Here is a 17,523-nt window from a genome sequence, read left to right on the forward strand (position 1 = left end):
AGTTTTGTTTTTCAAGGTAAGAGGATTGTTGGAATGGAACTGAGTGGTTTTTTTTAATTTTGTTTTTAGTTTTACTGTTATTGTTTTTTCTGATTACGGCTAAGGCTGTCAAAACTGAACAGGCTCCCGGAGCTGAGTAAAGATATGGGTACCATTGGGACTCGTCCCTTGGTACATGCCATTTCATGCGTTATGACAAACCCAAGTTTGTTGCCAGGTTTGTTGCTCAGTAGCAGCTGCAGGAAGCCACAGCCCTCAATTTGCAAGACCTGAGCAAGGCTGTCAAAGATAGGGCATTTTGGAGGACGTTGATTCATAGGATCGCCATGAGTTGGAAGTGACTTGACGGCACTTAACACACACACACACAGCAGTTGCAGCCAGTCACATTTCCATTACGAGGATATCTGTTCAATAAACGAGTTGAGAAATACACATAGGTAAAAATATAGCTTGACACACCTGATCTGGCCACCTGGTTCCCCACACCACAGTAACATCGAGACTAGACTACTGTCATGCACTGGTCTCCCCTCAAAACCAACTCTGAAACTCCAACTGGTCCAGAATGCAGCTCAACTCTTAGCAGGAGCTAGATGGAGCGTGCATATGACTCCAATTCTGCCAACCCTCCATTGGTTGCCCATTTGTTACCAAGCTCAGTTGAATAAGAAGAGTTGGTTTTTGTATGCCGACTTTCTCTGCCACTTAAGGCAGAATCAAACTGACTTACAATCACCTTCCCTTCCCCTCCCCACAACAGACACCCTGTGAGGTAGATGGGGCTGAGAGAGTGTGACTAGCCCAAGGTCACCCAGCTGGCTTCGTGTATAGGAGTGGGGAAACCAATCCAGTTCACCAGATCAGCCTCCACGGCTCATGTGGAGGAGTGGGGAATCAAACCCGGTTCTCCAGATCAGAGTCCACCACTCCAAACCACCGTTCTTAACCACTACACCACGCTGGCTCCCCATGAAGGCATTGGCTATCGCATATAAAGCCCTTCCTGGTCTCGGCCCCTCTTATTTACCGGACTGCCGCTCTCCCACGAAAACTCCACTCACGCCAGCAGGGGTTTCTGCAGGCGCCAACCTGCGAAAGGGCAAAATCAGCAACTGTCCCTACACGTGCTTTCTCCGTTGTGGCTCCCGCCTTGTGGAATGACCTTCCCAAGGAGGTCAGGAGAGCTCCCACTCTCCTGGCCTTCTGCAAATGATAGCAAACCAAAGGGTTCACGAGGGCTTTCCTGCACAGTTAATAAGGCTGCACAGTTCTTGGCTGCTGTATACAGCATATCATAAGTAGGATCCTGTAACGTAATTTCAGTACTGCTTAATGTGTCATGTTAATACTTACGCTGTGCTTCTGTTTCTTTCTGGTTGTTCCAGACTTCTGAAATGTCCTAATGCATTCGTTATTGAGTGTCCCATTTTTGTCAATTGTACTGACTCATTATGGGTAATCCGCCTTGCGTCCCTGTGAGAAAGACCATAAATAATGTTAAAAGAAATGAATAAATGTTTGAGTGGGAGCAAAAATGCCTGGCAATTCTCTTACGCCCTTGTTTCTGCTTCAGATGTTCACGTCGGTCAGAGTCACCAGACTCAGCAACATCACTCTGACGAACCAAACACTCAACAAGACCTTTAACGACCTCTGTGAGAACCTGCTGAAGGTAAGAGGGCAGCCGCTAGCCCTGGGCTTTCATGGGGACGCCTCAGGACAACCGGCTTGCCAGAGGCCTCTGGAGCTATTTCTCCCCGGCAGCCTTTTTGCAGCATGCCTCCTTATGGGAGGGGCCGTGGCTCAGGGGTAGAGTGTCTGCTTGGCATGCAGAAGGTCCCAGGTTCAATCCCCAGCATCTCCAGTTAAAGGGACCAGGTAAATAGGTGATGTGAAAGACCTCTGCCTGAGACCCTGGAGAGCCTCTGCCGGTCTGAATAGACAATACTGAGTTTGATGGACCAAGGGCAGTGTAAGGCAGCCTCATGTGCTCATGTGTACCACACGGGCCTGGATTGCATAAGCTGCTGTTGGGAAGGGAGAGGGCTGGGGCCGTCAGGTGGAAGGATATGGCCTTGGAGCAGGGAATTAGACTACAGCTGTTAGGTCTCAGCCTAGGAACATGTTGAATGTGCCTTCCCTGGATTTAAAATTCAGAAATCATCAGGCAGTCCACTTGCAGACTGCAAATCAGCAGGCAGCAATAGCATATGCATCAGCTGGCCTCCCCCCCCCTTTCCAGCGTGGTGCAGTGGTTAAGAGCGGTGGTTTGGAGTGGTGGAGTCTGATCTGGAGAACCGGGTTTGATTCCCCACTCCTCCACATGAGCAGCAGAGGCTAATCTGGCGAACTGGATTTGTTTCCCCACTCCTACACACAAAGCCAGCTGGGAGACCTTGAGCGAGTCATACTCTCTCAGCCTCACCTACCTTGCAGGGTGTCTGTCGTAGGGAGGGGAAGGTGATTGTAAGCCAGTTTGATTCTCCCTTAAGTGGCAGAGAAAGTCGGCATATAAAAACCAACTTTTGTTCTTCTTCTTCCTCCCCCCCATGAAGCCTTCTGGGTGACCTTGGGCCAGTCACAGTTCTCTCAGAACTCTCTCAGCCCCACCTGCCTCACAAGGTGTCTGTTGTGGGGAGAGGATTGCAAGCTGCTTTGAGACTCCTTCAAGGTAGAGAAAAGCAGGGTATAAAAACCAACTTCTTTCTTTGCTGGACAGGATTAGATCCTTATATCTCTCGTCCATTTCTTTTTTGTGTCTCCCCCTCATTTCTCCCTGAGACCAACGTCACTGCATATTAGGGGTTATTTCCCCTCTTTAATATTGATTTTAAATTGTACATGAGAGGGAATCATAGTTGGGGCGCCCTCTTTTTACTCAGATTAGGTTTTAAGATTTTAATAGTAATGATTGCATATGTTGTTACGTTTTATATTTTAGTTCGTATTGGTTACTGTGTATAATTACCTTGTTCTTAGCCGCCCTGAGCCCCGGATTTTGCAGGGAAGGGGTGAGGTATAAATCAAATCAAATAAACAAATAAAAATAAAATATTCTTATTGGGAGACTGGAGTATAAATTAGAAGAAGAGTTGGTTTTTGTATGCCGACTTTCTCTACCACTGAAGGGAGACTCAAACCAGCTTACAATCACCTTCCCTTTCCCTCCCCACAACAGACACCCTGTGAGGTAGGTGGGGTTCAGAGAGCTCTAACAGAGCTGTGATTGGCCCACGGTCACCCAGCTGGCTTCGTGTGTAGGAGTGGGAAAACAAATCCAGCTCACCAGATTATCCTCCGCCGCTCATGTGGAGGAGTAGGGAATCGAACCCAGTTCTCTAGACCAGACACCACTGCTCCAACCACCGCTCTCAACCACCACACCACGCTGGCTTCTGTTAATGGTTCCTGAAAACTGTGGTAGCTTTGAATCTGGTAAAAGGTGCTATGGCTCATTGCCTTGTTACATCTAAAAATATGTAGACTGTTTCCCCAAAATTTTAATGAGTCATTCATTCATTTATTCAAGTTGTACCCTGCTCTATTTCCTGGCCAAATGCCTCCAAAGCAGCTGACAACATACACATTAAATTGCTGGCTATGTGTCTCAAGTGGGTGTCATTCAGGAAAATATGGACTTCAGCCAAAGTCACTAATCCAGTAAGCTTAGCCATGATCTCTGGCGACCTCATGGTCATGATCTCATTGGGCAGAAATGCCTTTCGAAAGAAGTCTTACTGCCTCCTTCAAGGAGGATGACAGTTCCCCCCTCTCATCTAGATATTTATGCCATCGGTCTTTTCCGACAAACCGTTATAACTGTGAAAAATATGAGTCCGAGTTCCGTTTGGCTGCAGAGACCTCACCAAGAGTCGTATGGATGTCATGGGGAACAGCAAACGGAAAATGACCCCGTGCGGCCTTGATGCAGGTCGCCAAGGTTTGCTTGCGCTGAAGCAAGAGGGACAGGATTGGGTAAACAAATGAAACAAATGAAAACCAGACTCCTCCCGCTTCAGATCATAATAGGCCGATAACTCTCATTAAATGATGTCTTGTGTCCCACAGGGCCTGTATTTTAAACTTCGATCTATGATTCCTTGTTGCCTGTGCCATGTGAATTTTACAGTTGCTCTGCCAGAGGACGAATTAATTCAGGTAACCCGGTTCTTTTGTCCCTTTGAGTTCTGTAGCTCCTTCCCCATTGTCCTTTGGGTTCACTGGGCCTTTTGGAAGGTAGAAGTGGAGCTTCCAGAGCAATCTAGGTTCATAATTTTAATAGAACCATAGAGTTGGAAGGGGCCAGACAGGCCATCTAGTCCAACCCCCTGCTTAATGCAGGGTCAGCCTAGAGCATCGCTGACAAGTGATGTCCAGCCTCTGCTTAAAGACTGCCAGTGAGGGGGAGACCACCACCTCCTTAGGCAGCTGATTCTACTGTTGAACAACTCCTACTGTAAAAAAAAAAATCCTAATATCCTGCCGGTACCTTTCTGCCTGCAATTTAAACCCGTTATTGTGAGTCCTGTCCTCTGCTGTCAACAGGAACAGCTCCCCGCTCTCCTCTAAGGGACAGCCCTTCAAATACTTAAAGAGAGCAATCCTGTCCCCCCTCAACCTCCTCCAGACTAAACGTTCCCAACTCCCTCAGCCTTTCCTCGTAGGGCTTGGTCTCCAGGCCCCTGACCATCCTCGTCGCTCTCCTCTGCACCTGCTCGATTCTGTCCACATCCTTTTTGAAGTGAGGCCTCGAGAATCGCACACAATACTCCAGGTGCGGCCTGACCAATGAAGCGTACAGCAGAACTATGACATCTTGTGTTTTCCTTTCACTGTAGCCCAGTGCACATGATAGTCCAACATGTTCAGTAAACGTGCGGGGAGGGAGAGCGGGAGTGAGCGCAATAGCCCTACCTTCACACAATCGCATGGTCGTCTGCAGGGGCACGGGAACATCAGAAGAGTCCTGCTGGATCAGACCAGTGGTCCCTCTAGTCCAGCATCCATCTGTCCCACTCAGCGGCCTACCAATTCTTCTTAAGGACCTACAGCAGGGTACAGGAGTCAAGGCCTTCCCTGATGTTGCCTCCTGGCACTGCTGTTCAGAGATTGACAGCCCCTGAAGGTGGAGGTTCCCTTTAGTCCCCTGGTATGCTCCCCAGAGAATGTCACGGCCACCAAATGCAAAATCTGCTCGTGGTCCCCGGCCCAAAGTGTCCGGCTGGCCTCGACCAGGGCCAGGACTTTCTCTGCCCTGGTCCCTGACTGGTGGAATAACCTCTCTCCCTCATTGCTCCCTGAAACCAACGTCACCGCATATTAGTGGTTATTTCCTCTATTTAATATTGATTTTAAATTGTATATGAGAAGAAATCATAGTTAGGGCGCCCTCTTTTTACTCAGATTAGGTTTTAAGATTTTAATAGTAATGATTGCATATGTTGTTATGTTTTATATTTTAGTTCGTATTGATTACTGTGTATAATTACCTTGTTCTTAGCCACCCTGAGCCCCGGCTTTTGCAGGGAAAGGGTAGGGTATAAATCAAATCAAATAAATAAAAATAATTTATTTTTATTTGGAGACGAGTATAAATTAGCATCTGTTAATGGTTCCTGAAAACAGTGGTAGCTTTGAATCTGGTAAAAGGTGCTATGGTTCATTGCCTTGTTACATCTAAAAACATGTAGGCCGTTTCCCCAAAATCCTCGGAGATTTCCGCAGGGCCTGCAAGACAGAGCTATTCCGCCAGGCTTATGGTTGAGGCCAGCTATGTTTTTTTCCATCAGCTCTGGCCTCCCTACCCTGCAACCCCCCCCCCCCCCGAATCGTTCTGTCTTTGGGAATGTGGAATACAGCCAGCTCTGCTGTGGCCTATACATCACATCAGTTGCGCCTTTTTGGATAATACATTATTGCTTATTGACTGTATAAGAGCCAGTGGCACAGAGTGGTAAGCTGCTGTACTGCAGTGAAAAGCTCTGCTCACGACTTGAGTTTGGTCCCAATGGAAGTCGGTTTCAGGTAGCCGGCTCAAGGTCGACTCAGCCTTCCATCCTTCCGAGGTTGGTAAAATGAGTACCCGGCTTGCTGGGGATAAAGGGAAGATGACTGGGGAAGGCACTGGGAAACCACCCCGTAAACAAAGTCTGCCTAGGAAACGTCAGGATTTGACATCACCCCATGGGTCAGGAATGACCCGGTGCTTGCACAGGGGACCTTTACCCTTTATTGACTGTACGGGCTGGTTTTTAACTATTGCATTCACTGTTTTATCTTGTTTTATGATATAATTATATTTTTGTGAGTCGCCCTGGGCCTGGTCTTGGATGGGGAGGGCGGATTATAAATTTAATAAAATAAAAAATAAATAGTCACTGTGACTAGTAGCCACAGAGAGACCTCTCCTCCATGAATCCGTCTAAATCACCAGGAGGCAAACGCCAAGAGAAAATTGCTGCAGGAACTTGTTGCTGATCACAGGGAGGGGGAGTTTGCATGCCCTCTGCACATTCAACCCTGCAGGCCCACAGGAGATCGCATGGAGGCAGTGGGCGGGGCACTCCCTCCCTCTCTCCCGCCCCATGGGTTCAGTCAATATGTGGGGCTGCTCTCTGCACTGGGCTACAGTAAGAGGCTTATCTGTTTCTAAACTGAAAGTTCACGATGAGTAGGTCGTAAAACTTCTCAGAAAACTTAACTGGCTAACCTGAATTTTGACTAGTATATTTAAAGATAGGAAGAAAGTAGGATTCCTTTGCAATGTGGTGTTGGAGGGGAGTGCTACGGATATCTTGGACTACAAAAAAAACCCAAAAAAACAAATCAGTGGGTTATAGATGGAATCAAGCCTGAACTGACCCTAGAAGCTAAAATAACTAAACTGAGGCTATTGTATTTTGGTCACATTATGAGAAGACAAGAGTCACTGGAAAAGACAGTCTAGCTAGGAAAAGTTGAGGGCAGCAAGAAAAGAGGAAGACCCAACAAGAGAGGAATTCACTCTATAAAGGAAGCCACAGCCCTCAATTTCCAAGACCTGCGCAAGGCTGTCAAAGATAGGACATTTTGGAGGACACTGATTCATAGGGTCGCCATGAATTGGAAGCGACTTGAAACACACACTTTAAAAAATTGCCACGGTCGTTCAAAAATCAGAAGCAAATGTTTACCGAGCGCCGTTCACTTGCCTCCAAGGCTAGATTAGATTAATAATGAACTTTAGAAAAGGAAGATCCGGGACAAAATCTGATTGGCTTCCTGCTTGTAATTGCAGGTCACTGTCACAGCGGTTGCAATAACATTTGACAAACACCAAGCTCTGCAAACAACTAAGACGCCGGCAGAAAAAACATTACAAAGAGGTAAACCTAGAAGAATCTGTCAATCCTTACTTTTAATAAGTGTTGTAATTATGTCTGTCGCTCCAGTTTGCCCATTCATTTTAGTGGGACTAAGTAAATATCACTGAGTTCTGTAGCCTGGATTAATTTCCTTCACAACTACTAGACGTTTTAGCTAGCACAACTACTAGCACATCTTTAAAACCATTCTAGGCAAGCAGTTTTTGGGTACATGGAGCTGCCATATACTGAATCAGACCATTTGTCTTTTGAGATCAGTATTGTCTACTCCGACTGGCAGCGAATAAACCTGTTTCCAGTATTCTGCAACTCCATACTCCATGTATTCTTTGACCACGGTGAGGTCAATTGCCCTGCGGACATGAGAACATAAGAAAGGCCATGCTGGATCAGACCAAGGCCCATCAAGTCCAGCAGTCTGTTCACATGGTGGCCAACCAGGTGCCTCTAGGAAGCCCACAAACAAGATGACTGCAGCAGCATTGTCCTGCCTGTGTTCCATAGCACCTAATATAACAGGCATGCTCCTCTGATCTTGGAGAGAATGGGGATGAATCATGACTAGTAGCCATGGATAGCCCTCTCCTCCATGAACATGTCCACTCTCCTTTTAAAATTTACAAACTATGGGGTTTGTGTGTGTGTGTGATCAGGGGGATAGAGCAACTGCCCTATGAGGACAAGTTGGCAGCCATCACCACATCCTGGGGCAGGGAGTTCCACAATTTAATTATGTGTTGTGTGAAGAAATACTTCTTCTGATCTGTTTTGAATCTCTCACCCTCCAGCTTCAGCAGAAGACCCCACCCCCCGCGTTCTAATATTATGAGAGGGAGAAAAGCTTCTCCCTGTCCACTCTGTCCATACCATGCATAATTTTATAGACCTCTATCATGTCTCCCCTTAACCGCCTTCTTTCCAAGCTAAGCAGCCCTAAGCTTTTTAACTGCTCCTCATAGGGCAGTTGCTCTATCCCCCTGATCACACACACACGCACACCCCATAGTTTGTAAATTGCAGTTTATATTCTGAGGGTTTTGTGCTCATTTTTTACCCCAGATTGCATTGAAAGGAGAACGTATGGGGTGAAATGGGGAGGGGGAGGAAATCATCTTTCTCCGGTGTCTTTGCTGTGCTATTACATTAGTAACAAAGGGGAATAGTTGTGTTGATTTTCTGTTCTTGGCAGCTGGTGGTGTGCCGAATACAACTGCTTGGTCTCCACACTGGATTAGTAAAGTACACTCATTGTTTGGACATGCGTTAACTACTGAGTCTAATAGTCTGGTACCAACTTGGCTAGCAGTGGCTCTCTCAAAACCTCTCTAGCGTTAATATAGCCACCTCTAGTCATTCATTGGACAATGGCAGGAAGGATCTTGAGAATACATTCAGCAATGGATCCCCTCTGCTTTGACCACATCTTTGTCCCTCAGCCTTTTGTACCAGGATCAGAAATGACAGAATCACTACCTTCTACTGGGCAGTGGTATGAAGAAGAAAAGTTGGTTTTTATATGCCGACTTCCTCTACCACTTAAGGAAGAATCATACCAGCTTACAATCAACTTCCCTTCACCTCCCCACAACAGACACACTGTGAGGTAGGTGAGGCTGAGAGAGTGCGACTAGCCCAAGGTCACCCAGCTAGCTTCATGTGTAGGAGTGGGGAAACAAGTCCAGTTCATCAGATTAGCCTCCGCCGCTCATGTGGAGGGGTGGGGAATCAAACCCGGTTCTCCAGATCAGAGTCCACCGTTCCAAACCACCACTCTTAACCACTACACCATGCTGGCTCCATGCTGAGAAGGTGTGGAACCTTTTAATTTTAGATAAGATACCTTCACAACTACAAACTCTTTAAATAGATGGCTGCCTTTTCTAGAATATGTGGAGATGGGGGCCTTAAGAAGTAAACAGTGCCAACCAAACTATCATATGATTGGCCTTTATTAAGTACTGCAAAGCGAACACAACAAATGATATAATTTCAGTAAAAAGCATCAATGTACAATAGACCAAGTATTGGAACATATCTTGACTGTATTAGTATGTTTGACCTACCACTGTAGAAACGACAAAATCACAAAGTGTGTTTGGAGCGGGAGGGGGGCAGTGCCTACTAGGCCTCAATCTTGAAAGTTAGTTTCAAAGGGTAGCTGTGTTGGTCTGCAGTCAAAGAGCCTTGATTTGAGTTCAGCGGCAGCTTAGAGACCAACAGTGTTTTCGGGGGAATAAGCTTTCGAGAGTCAAAGCTCCCTTCGTCAGATACCTTGGAAGTAGATATCTTTGAAAACTCTGGGCTGGGTGCAGATGGAATTGGCAGTTTCCCATTGATTTCCCCTCCCCACTGCAGACCTCCCCTCATGTTGTTCTGTAGGATCTTCTAACCCCAACCCCCACCCCCCTGGGCCAGGAACAGCATTTTAGGGAGGTCAGTGCGCTGCGGTGGGATGAGAGGTGAGGACGTTCTGCTCGGTGAAAAATTTAGTCTGGATCCAGCCCAATGTAATTTCCAGGAGTTTGGGTTCTAATTATGTAGAAAGCATCTATAATATAAAGCCACACAGGCATCATTATTCTGTTTTGTATACTTACTTTGGCATCTACCGCAGTTGGAATTAGAACCGTTTGAGTCAAATTAAGAGCCGCATCTCTTAGCCATGGATATTCGATGCTTAAATGGTGTGTAGCAAATGCCTGGCCAGCTTTATCTTTACAGTCTGCAAGCTAGGAGAGTCTGCAACAGATAGTAGATGTAAGGTTCCTAGAAAGAAGCTGTTCTTCTTTGCGGTTTCTGTGCTGTCACACTGACCGGGGCTCGAACGGAGCGGGTGGAGCTGTCCCTACCCGTCCGTTCTTCATTGTCGCAGCAGCGGCCTCTAGAGGAACCTTCAGGTTGTCAGGCTCTTCAATTCACCCTACTTCATCTCTCCAGCATAGTGTAGTGGTTAAGAGTGGCGGACTCCTGGAGAACCAGGCTTGTTTCCCCACTCCTCCACATGAGCGGCAGACTCTAATCTGAAGAACCGCGTTTGCTTCCCCACTCCTCCACATGAGCAGCGGACTGTAATCTGGAGAACCGGCTTCGATTCCTCACTCCTACACATGAAGCCTGCTGGGTGACCTTGGGCCAGTCTCAGTTCTCTCCGAACTCTGTCAGCCCCACCTACCTTATAAGGTGTCTGTTGTGGGGAGAGGAAGGGATTGTGATTGTAAGCCACTTTGAGACTCCTTAAAGGTAGAGAAAAGAGGGGTATAAAAACCAACTCTTCTTCTTCTCCTTCATTTAGTTGAACTGTATTTTAGCAACCATTATAAACCTTGCCTGGAGGAACTGATTTATTAAAATTGCCTGGTGGCTTGGGCATGGGAGTTGCCAGGTCTGGTTCAAATCTTGTTTCAGCCACGATCTTGCTAATTTATTATTTCCCGCTGCTTTCCACTATATTATAGTTCTCTCACACGTATGTCTACCAAGCATTAAATTTGTAGATCTTCTCTGAACTCTGTTTTTTTTACAGAAATTAATGCGCCTCATCTTTCCCCCTCCCTGCCCTAAGGTTCGACAGATAACGAAGAACAGCTGCAGTTTCCTCTAGAGCTTTCGTCTGATCCGCTCAGTTCTCAGCCGTTCTCGCCAGCGAAAGGTTGGTTGAAGCAAAGGCAAAGAGCACCTGCCTGGCCTTCTGCCTTGTGTTCACTTGCTCCCTTACTGTTGGTTTGCTATTGAAACCCAGAAGCAAAAAAAAAAAAAAAATTGCTACCAAATGTGAATTGCTGGTTGACAGGAAGTGTAGTATTTAAGGCAGGCCAAACAAAACATTTGTCTGATCTTTCTTGAAATATTGAAAGAGGGTGGCCAGTGCTTGAGGGAGCAAATGAAAAAGAAACTGTTTCTGCTTGTTTTCACTGCTCTTCCGGTGCTGCTTTGAGCTGCTGAACAGCTGTTGCATCCGGTCCTCGAGGCAGCTGCATTTCAGGGAAGGATTGGTGTCATAGCGCCAGAAGTGGTGTCATAGCACCAGCATACCACCAATCTCTTCCCCGCCCCCCAATTTTTCCTCTGTCACCCAGCTGAGCAGCAGCAGGCAAAGCGGGCCGGAAACCTGACTTCCAGATCTCTGTGACAGTCATTTTCCCAACCCATATTCTTTTCCTTGTACAATAGAATTCATTCTGGTTATATGAACATTATTTAATGATAAATCATGCCATGGCTGAAGTCCAAAGCAGAACTAAGAGCACTTAATACTATTGATCTTAAGTTTGATGTACACTTAACTTTGCGCTGGATTATGGTTAATGTCCACAGGCAACCATTATTATATTCTTATAGCCTAGTTGGCCAAATCTGAAGATAACTTAAATCTGGGGATCGGAGCTGTGACCGGGCCAGATTTTAGGTTAGTCACATACTTTCAGCCTAATGTACCTCACAGGGTTGTTGTGAGGATGAAAAGGAGGAGAGGAGAATGATGTGAGCTGCTTTGGTCCCCACTGGGGAGAAAGGCAGGGTATCAATGAAGTAAATAAATAATAACTATAGCTGAAGCTGGGAGGCAGATAAAAGGTAGGTGGGTGAATGGCTGAGAAGGAGAGAATAAAGCAGGGAAAAGGGAGAGGATATGGGGGTTGACAGGAGGAGGAAAAATAGCGTGGGGAGGGGGGTACAGGGGAAAGTGTGGCACCCCCCACCACAAATCTGGGAGAGGGGGGGAGATTTTGAGGAATCCTCCCAGTGGTCACCACCACACAACTGGGCCATAGTTTATTTAAGTAGAGGCTGTGGGGTGGGGGAGATGAAGACGGAAGAAAGCAGTGGGGGGGGTTGAAAAAATTTAGGTGGGAAAAGGAAAGCGGGGGAGGTCTGGGGGGGCGGCAGCCCCCCCCATGGCGCGTAAGGCGGAGGCGGGCGAGAAAGAGGAAGTACGTGGCGGCAGGGGATTGGGCCACGTAGGGGAAGCGCGTAGCGGAAAGGGGTGGAGACGGGGGACTATAAGAGCCCGTGCGCAGGGGGCCGGCAGGGGGAATGCTCGCCGGCGGTCGTGGCTGACGTTTGAGTCCCAGGACCGCGTTGGGCAGTGAATTGCCTAAGGCAAGAGGGGCCTTGTGGGCAACGCGGAGCCTGGTGAGGGCAACGGTCTTAATTTGATGAACTACTGCGGAGAGTACCACCGTGCCATCGGGCATTGGATCTTGAGTTGCAAGAAGACGGAGAAGCAGATCAATGTAGGTTGGCTGTTGGGTGGGGAGGAGAGAAGGAAGAAGGAACGAAAAGGGGAGAGGGTATGGGAGCCTGCAGGAAAGGGAAAGAGGAAATAGTGGGCAAGGAGGAAATGAGATGCCCCCCACGAGTCCTTGTGGGCTCCCACTTGTTTTATCGATTCTCCACCCCTTACCCCCAGAATCCTATCCTGTAGCCAAGTGAGGAAGCTATTTACTTAAGTTATTTGTGTGTGTGTTAAGTGCCATCAAGTCGCTTCTGACTCATGGTGACCCTATGAATCAGTGTCCCCCAAAACATCCTACCCTTAACAGCCTTGCTCAGGTCTTGCAAACTGAGGGCCATGGCTTCCTTTCTAGAGTCAATCCATCTATTGTTGGGTCTTCATCTTTTTCCTCTGCCTTTAACTTTTCCTAGCATGATTGTCTTTTCCAGTGACTCTTGTCTTCTCATAATGGGACCAAAATACAACAGCCTCAGATTAGTCATTTTAGCTTCTTGGGTCAGTTCAGGCTTGATTTGATCTAGAACACACTAATTTGTTGTTGTTGTTTTTTTGCCGTCCAGGGTATCCGTAACACTCTTCTCCAACACCACATTTCAAAGGAATCTACTTTTTTCCTATCAGCTTTCTTCATTGTCCAGCTTTCACACCCATACATAGTAACAGGGAATACGATGGCACGAATTAACCTGATCTTGGTTGCCAGTGACAAATCCCATGACAGACTGTTTGTGGGGGGGGGGGGATGTTGTACAAAGAGCCACCAGCCAGTAGAGGGCAGTCTGCCCACATGTCAGCAGACCCAACTTCTAGCACTATTCTTGCGTATTCTGCTGTGAAGCGCAGGCAGCTTTTAGTTAAACAGTTGCTTGAGTCGGTTTATATGTTCATTTCTAGACACCAAGGCCCTCAATTTTTAAAAAAGGAATTGTTTCTTTTCAAAGTATGTTTATGATCCATACTTTAATTACTCCCCCATGAGAATTCCTTCGCTCATTTCAAATGAACTTTAGGCACAGTAATTATTGGTGAACAAACTATGCATTGATTATGCTTTTAGTCGCTAAGGTACTTGTGGGTTCTTCTGTTTGTTTTAAAGCTTTCAGAACAGTCTAATGAAGGAGATAAATCCTCCCATTAGCACTGTCTTCAAAGAAGGAGAAGAAGAAGAGGAAGAAGAAAGAAGAGTTGGTTTTTATATGCCAACTTTCTCTACCACTTAAGGGAGACTCAGACTGGCTTACAATCTCCTTCCCTTCCCCTCCCCACAACAGACACCCTGTGAGGTAGGTGGGGCTGAGAGAGTTCAGAGAGAGCTGTGACTAGCCCAAGGTCACCCAGCTGGCTTCATGTGGAGGAGTGGGGAAACAAATCCAGTTCACCAGATCAGAGTCCGCCGCTCATGTGGCTCATTGTATCCGCTCATTGCGGATACAGTTCTCACTTGATCACATCCTTGTTCATTAGGTGATAAGTTTGGGCCACATATTTATTTACAAAAATTGACACCCCACCTTTCTGCCTTCATGGGGGTCCCCAAGGCAGCTAACAGATTTAAAACATGCAGAAGAAAAGCTCATTATAAAAAAAAACAATTAAAAGCAGAACTCAAATGCATATATAAAAGCACAGGAAAAGTGAAAGATTACATGAACGTCTCTTATCAGATGAAAACGCCTAACGTTTAAAACGGCGTGGTGCCCTTATCCTGCAAGGATCCCAGCGTAGATACAGAATAGAATAGAAATTTTATTTATACCCCTCTCGCTACTGGGAGAACTGGGCTCAGGGAGGCTTCTTTTGTGCTTCAAGGTTTGCTTCTGTGGTTCCTATTGCAAGATCAGCACCTTGGAGAGCAGAATATGGGAGCCTGTCTAAGGGGGCCAAATTAATCAAGACGTTTGAGATCCACAGTTGGGCCTCTTATCTCTTTAAATTTCTACTAATGATCACTTTATTATGTGCCAGCGTGGTGTAGTGGTTAAGAGCAGTGGTTTGGAGCGGTGGACTCTAATCTGGAGAACTGGGTTTGATTCTCCACTCCTCCACATGAGCGGCAGAGGCTAATCTGGTGAACTGGACTTGTTTCCCCACTCCTCCACACGAAGCCAGCTGGGTGCCCTTGGGCTAGTCACAGCTCTCTTAGAGCTCTCTCAGCCCCACCTACCTCACAGGTTTTCTGTTGTGGGGAGGGGAAGGGAAGGTGATTGTAAGCCAGTTTGAGTCTCCCTTAAGTGGTAGAGAAAGTTGGCATATAAAAACCAACTCTTCTTCTTCATTAATTAGAAGTGTTGTGTGTGTGTGTGTGTGTGTGTGTGTGTGTGTGTGAAAGAGAGCCAGAGAGTCCACACTGCCACAGTTCCAGAGGAGGCATGTGTTACCCTTTCCTTGCCTCATTTTCCCCAGTGTAAATCTCTGCAGAGAGCCAGCATGGTATAGTGGTTAAGGTGTCGGTCTAGGATCTGGGAAACCCAGGTTCTAATTCCCCCTTCTGCCATGGAAACTCGCTGGGTGACCTTGGGCCAGTCACACACTCTCAGCCTCAACCCTTGCAAGTGTTTGTATGGGAGACCTCCAAGGAATACCAGGGGCATGACACGGAGGCAGACAACAGCAAAGCGCCTCTGAACGTCTCTTGCCTTGAAAACCCCACCGAGGGTCGCCATAAGTCAGCTGTGAATTGACAGCAAAAAAAAAAAAATCTCTGCACAAGCTCTTTGCTTGGGGTGCTCTGGAGAGGCCGTTGGCACAGAACGGGGGAGTTCAAATCCTTCTATCCCAGTGTCATGGTCCCGATCAATGAATAGTAATTTGACAGGTCATCTACTCATGAACCTCCAGGGTCTTTTGTCTGGTCGTTTGTCTGGTAGTACCCTGAGGCTGGAGATAGACGTCAGCTGTGGCAAACAAGTTTCGTGTATCTTCAAGGCCGGTGCAACTTAATGCTCTGGAAGAAAACTAGCGAAAGGCCTCCAGAGGGCACCTCTTCATTGCATTATAGAAATTTGTGAAGCAAAACAGTAAGAAAATGGCTGAAGATGCATATAACCATAATGCTATGGTAAATGCAAATGTACGATATATGGTCATCTTAGAAGATTCCAAGACGTAAGGCACGTACTTGAGTCTGATTGTTTCTACCTTACAAACATGCCTACCCCTTTGATCATTCTCAGTCGGCTTCCTTCATTGTGCATGTGAGGAAAATAGGAAACTTCCCCAAGGAGTCTCGAATATTTCAATTTTCCCTTTAGCGTGGTGCATCCTAGTTATTTCGGTCGAAAGCTTGGGGCAAAACTAACCCATTATGAGCTAGTTTGCAGGCAGGCAGTGACTTTGTGAAAGAGCCCAGCTTCCGGCAAAGGCTGCAGATGGGACCTCCTTTTGGGTTCCTGTTAGCCTTGTGGACCTGTGAACTTTTTTTGGGGAGAAATTAGGCACCTCGGCTTGTATGCTGATCGGCTTATACACGGGTATATACGGTAATTTTTCTTCCATTTGAACGAGGCATAATGAAACATACATAGTCTGTTGGGTGCAGCAGAAAAAGATGTGGTGTGTGTGTGCGTGTGTGTGTGCCAGCGTGGTGTAGTGGTGAAGAGTGGTGGTTAGGAGCAGTGGACTCTAATCTGGAGAACCAGGTTTGATTCCCCTCTCCTCCACATGAACGGTGGACCCTAATCTGGTGAGCCAGGTTGGTTTCCCAACTGGGTTACCTTGGGCCGGTCAAAGTTCTCTTAGAGCTCTCTCAGCCCCCGCCTACCTCACAGGGTGTCTGTTGTGGGGAAGGGAAGGTGATTGTAAGCCGGTTTGATTCTTCCTTAAGTGGTAGAGAAAGTCGGCATATAAAAACCAACTCTTCTTCTTCAAGTCACAGCTGATTTATGGCGAACCCTGTAGGGTTTTCAAGGCAAGAGACATTCGGAGGTGGTTTACCATTGCCTGCACCCACATGGGCTGAGAGAGTTCTGAGAGAACTGTGACTTGTCCGAGGTCACCCAGCAGGCTTCATGTGGAGGAGTGGAGAATCGAACTCGATTCTGTAGATTAGAATCCGCCACTCTTAACCACTACACCGTGCTGGCTCTTGTACATAGTCTGTTGAGTGCAGCAGAAAAGAATATGGTAGGAAAATTATAATCACAGAGTATATAGTTTGTCACCAATTTCTGCTTTTTAGTATGAGATTCAGTGCACGGGTCACTGATGCCAGGAACAGTTGGTTGTTGTTTTTTCATGTGCTATTGTTAGCCTGTGACTCTTCCACAGGGGTCTGAGTAATAAATTACTTGGCTAAAAATGACTATGCCTCATGCTAGGCTTCTTAAAAAAAAGAAGTCTTAATCATAGAGGAAAGGAAACCCGACTGTGAGGACAAAAGAAAAATTAACACTGAAGTTCCTGTTTGAAAGAGGAAAGGAAAATGTGTAGGAAAGAAACAGTTCAACAATTATGAACTGTGGAATGAAACTGCAGTACCTGAAAACCACAGTGATAATGATATGGACTTAGTAATGTGCTCTATGAGCCAGGCAGAAAAAGTATAGGATAGCTAGCCAGGATTGTACCACTTCAGTCTGCAGGTGGGAGATGGTGTGTTGGAATTCCCTTGTGGTTATTTTATTCTTTAGAGACCTCCCTGCACATAAAAAGCAGTTTTGTCAACCTGAATCAGGAATTGGCTTGTCCCCCCCCTTTTTTTGGTACAATTTTGATCATTTAGAAGCATTAAGCATTAAAAGCCTGGCCTTTTGGACTGCTCACAGAGAAACAGGGAATTCTGATATTGGCCAGTGTGGTATGGTGGTTAAAGAGAGGTGGACTGTAATCTGGAGAACCAGATATGATTCCCCACTCCTCCACATGAGCTGCTGATGCTGATCTAGTGAACCTGCTTGGTTTCCCCACTCTTACTCATGAAGCCAG

At 46.6% G+C, this 17,523-nt stretch overlaps 1 protein-coding gene across 1 annotated transcript in view; it reads left to right on the forward strand.

Annotated features, from left to right (window-relative positions):
* Positions 1 to 17,523, forward strand: part of C2CD5 (C2 calcium dependent domain containing 5) — a 113,156-nt gene that overhangs the window by 81,449 nt on the left and 14,184 nt on the right. Inside the window, exons 18-21 of the mRNA XM_056846609.1 lie at positions 1,577 to 1,675; positions 4,072 to 4,161; positions 7,280 to 7,367; positions 10,930 to 11,016. Coding sequence (XP_056702587.1) covers positions 1,577 to 1,675; positions 4,072 to 4,161; positions 7,280 to 7,367; positions 10,930 to 11,016 — 364 coding nt within the window. The remainder of the gene's footprint in view (positions 1 to 1,576; positions 1,676 to 4,071; positions 4,162 to 7,279; positions 7,368 to 10,929; positions 11,017 to 17,523) is intronic.

This window comes from Euleptes europaea, chromosome 3 (assembly GCF_029931775.1).
Source record: "Euleptes europaea isolate rEulEur1 chromosome 3, rEulEur1.hap1, whole genome shotgun sequence".
In the NCBI taxonomy this organism is placed as follows: domain Eukaryota; kingdom Metazoa; phylum Chordata; class Lepidosauria; order Squamata; family Sphaerodactylidae; genus Euleptes; species Euleptes europaea.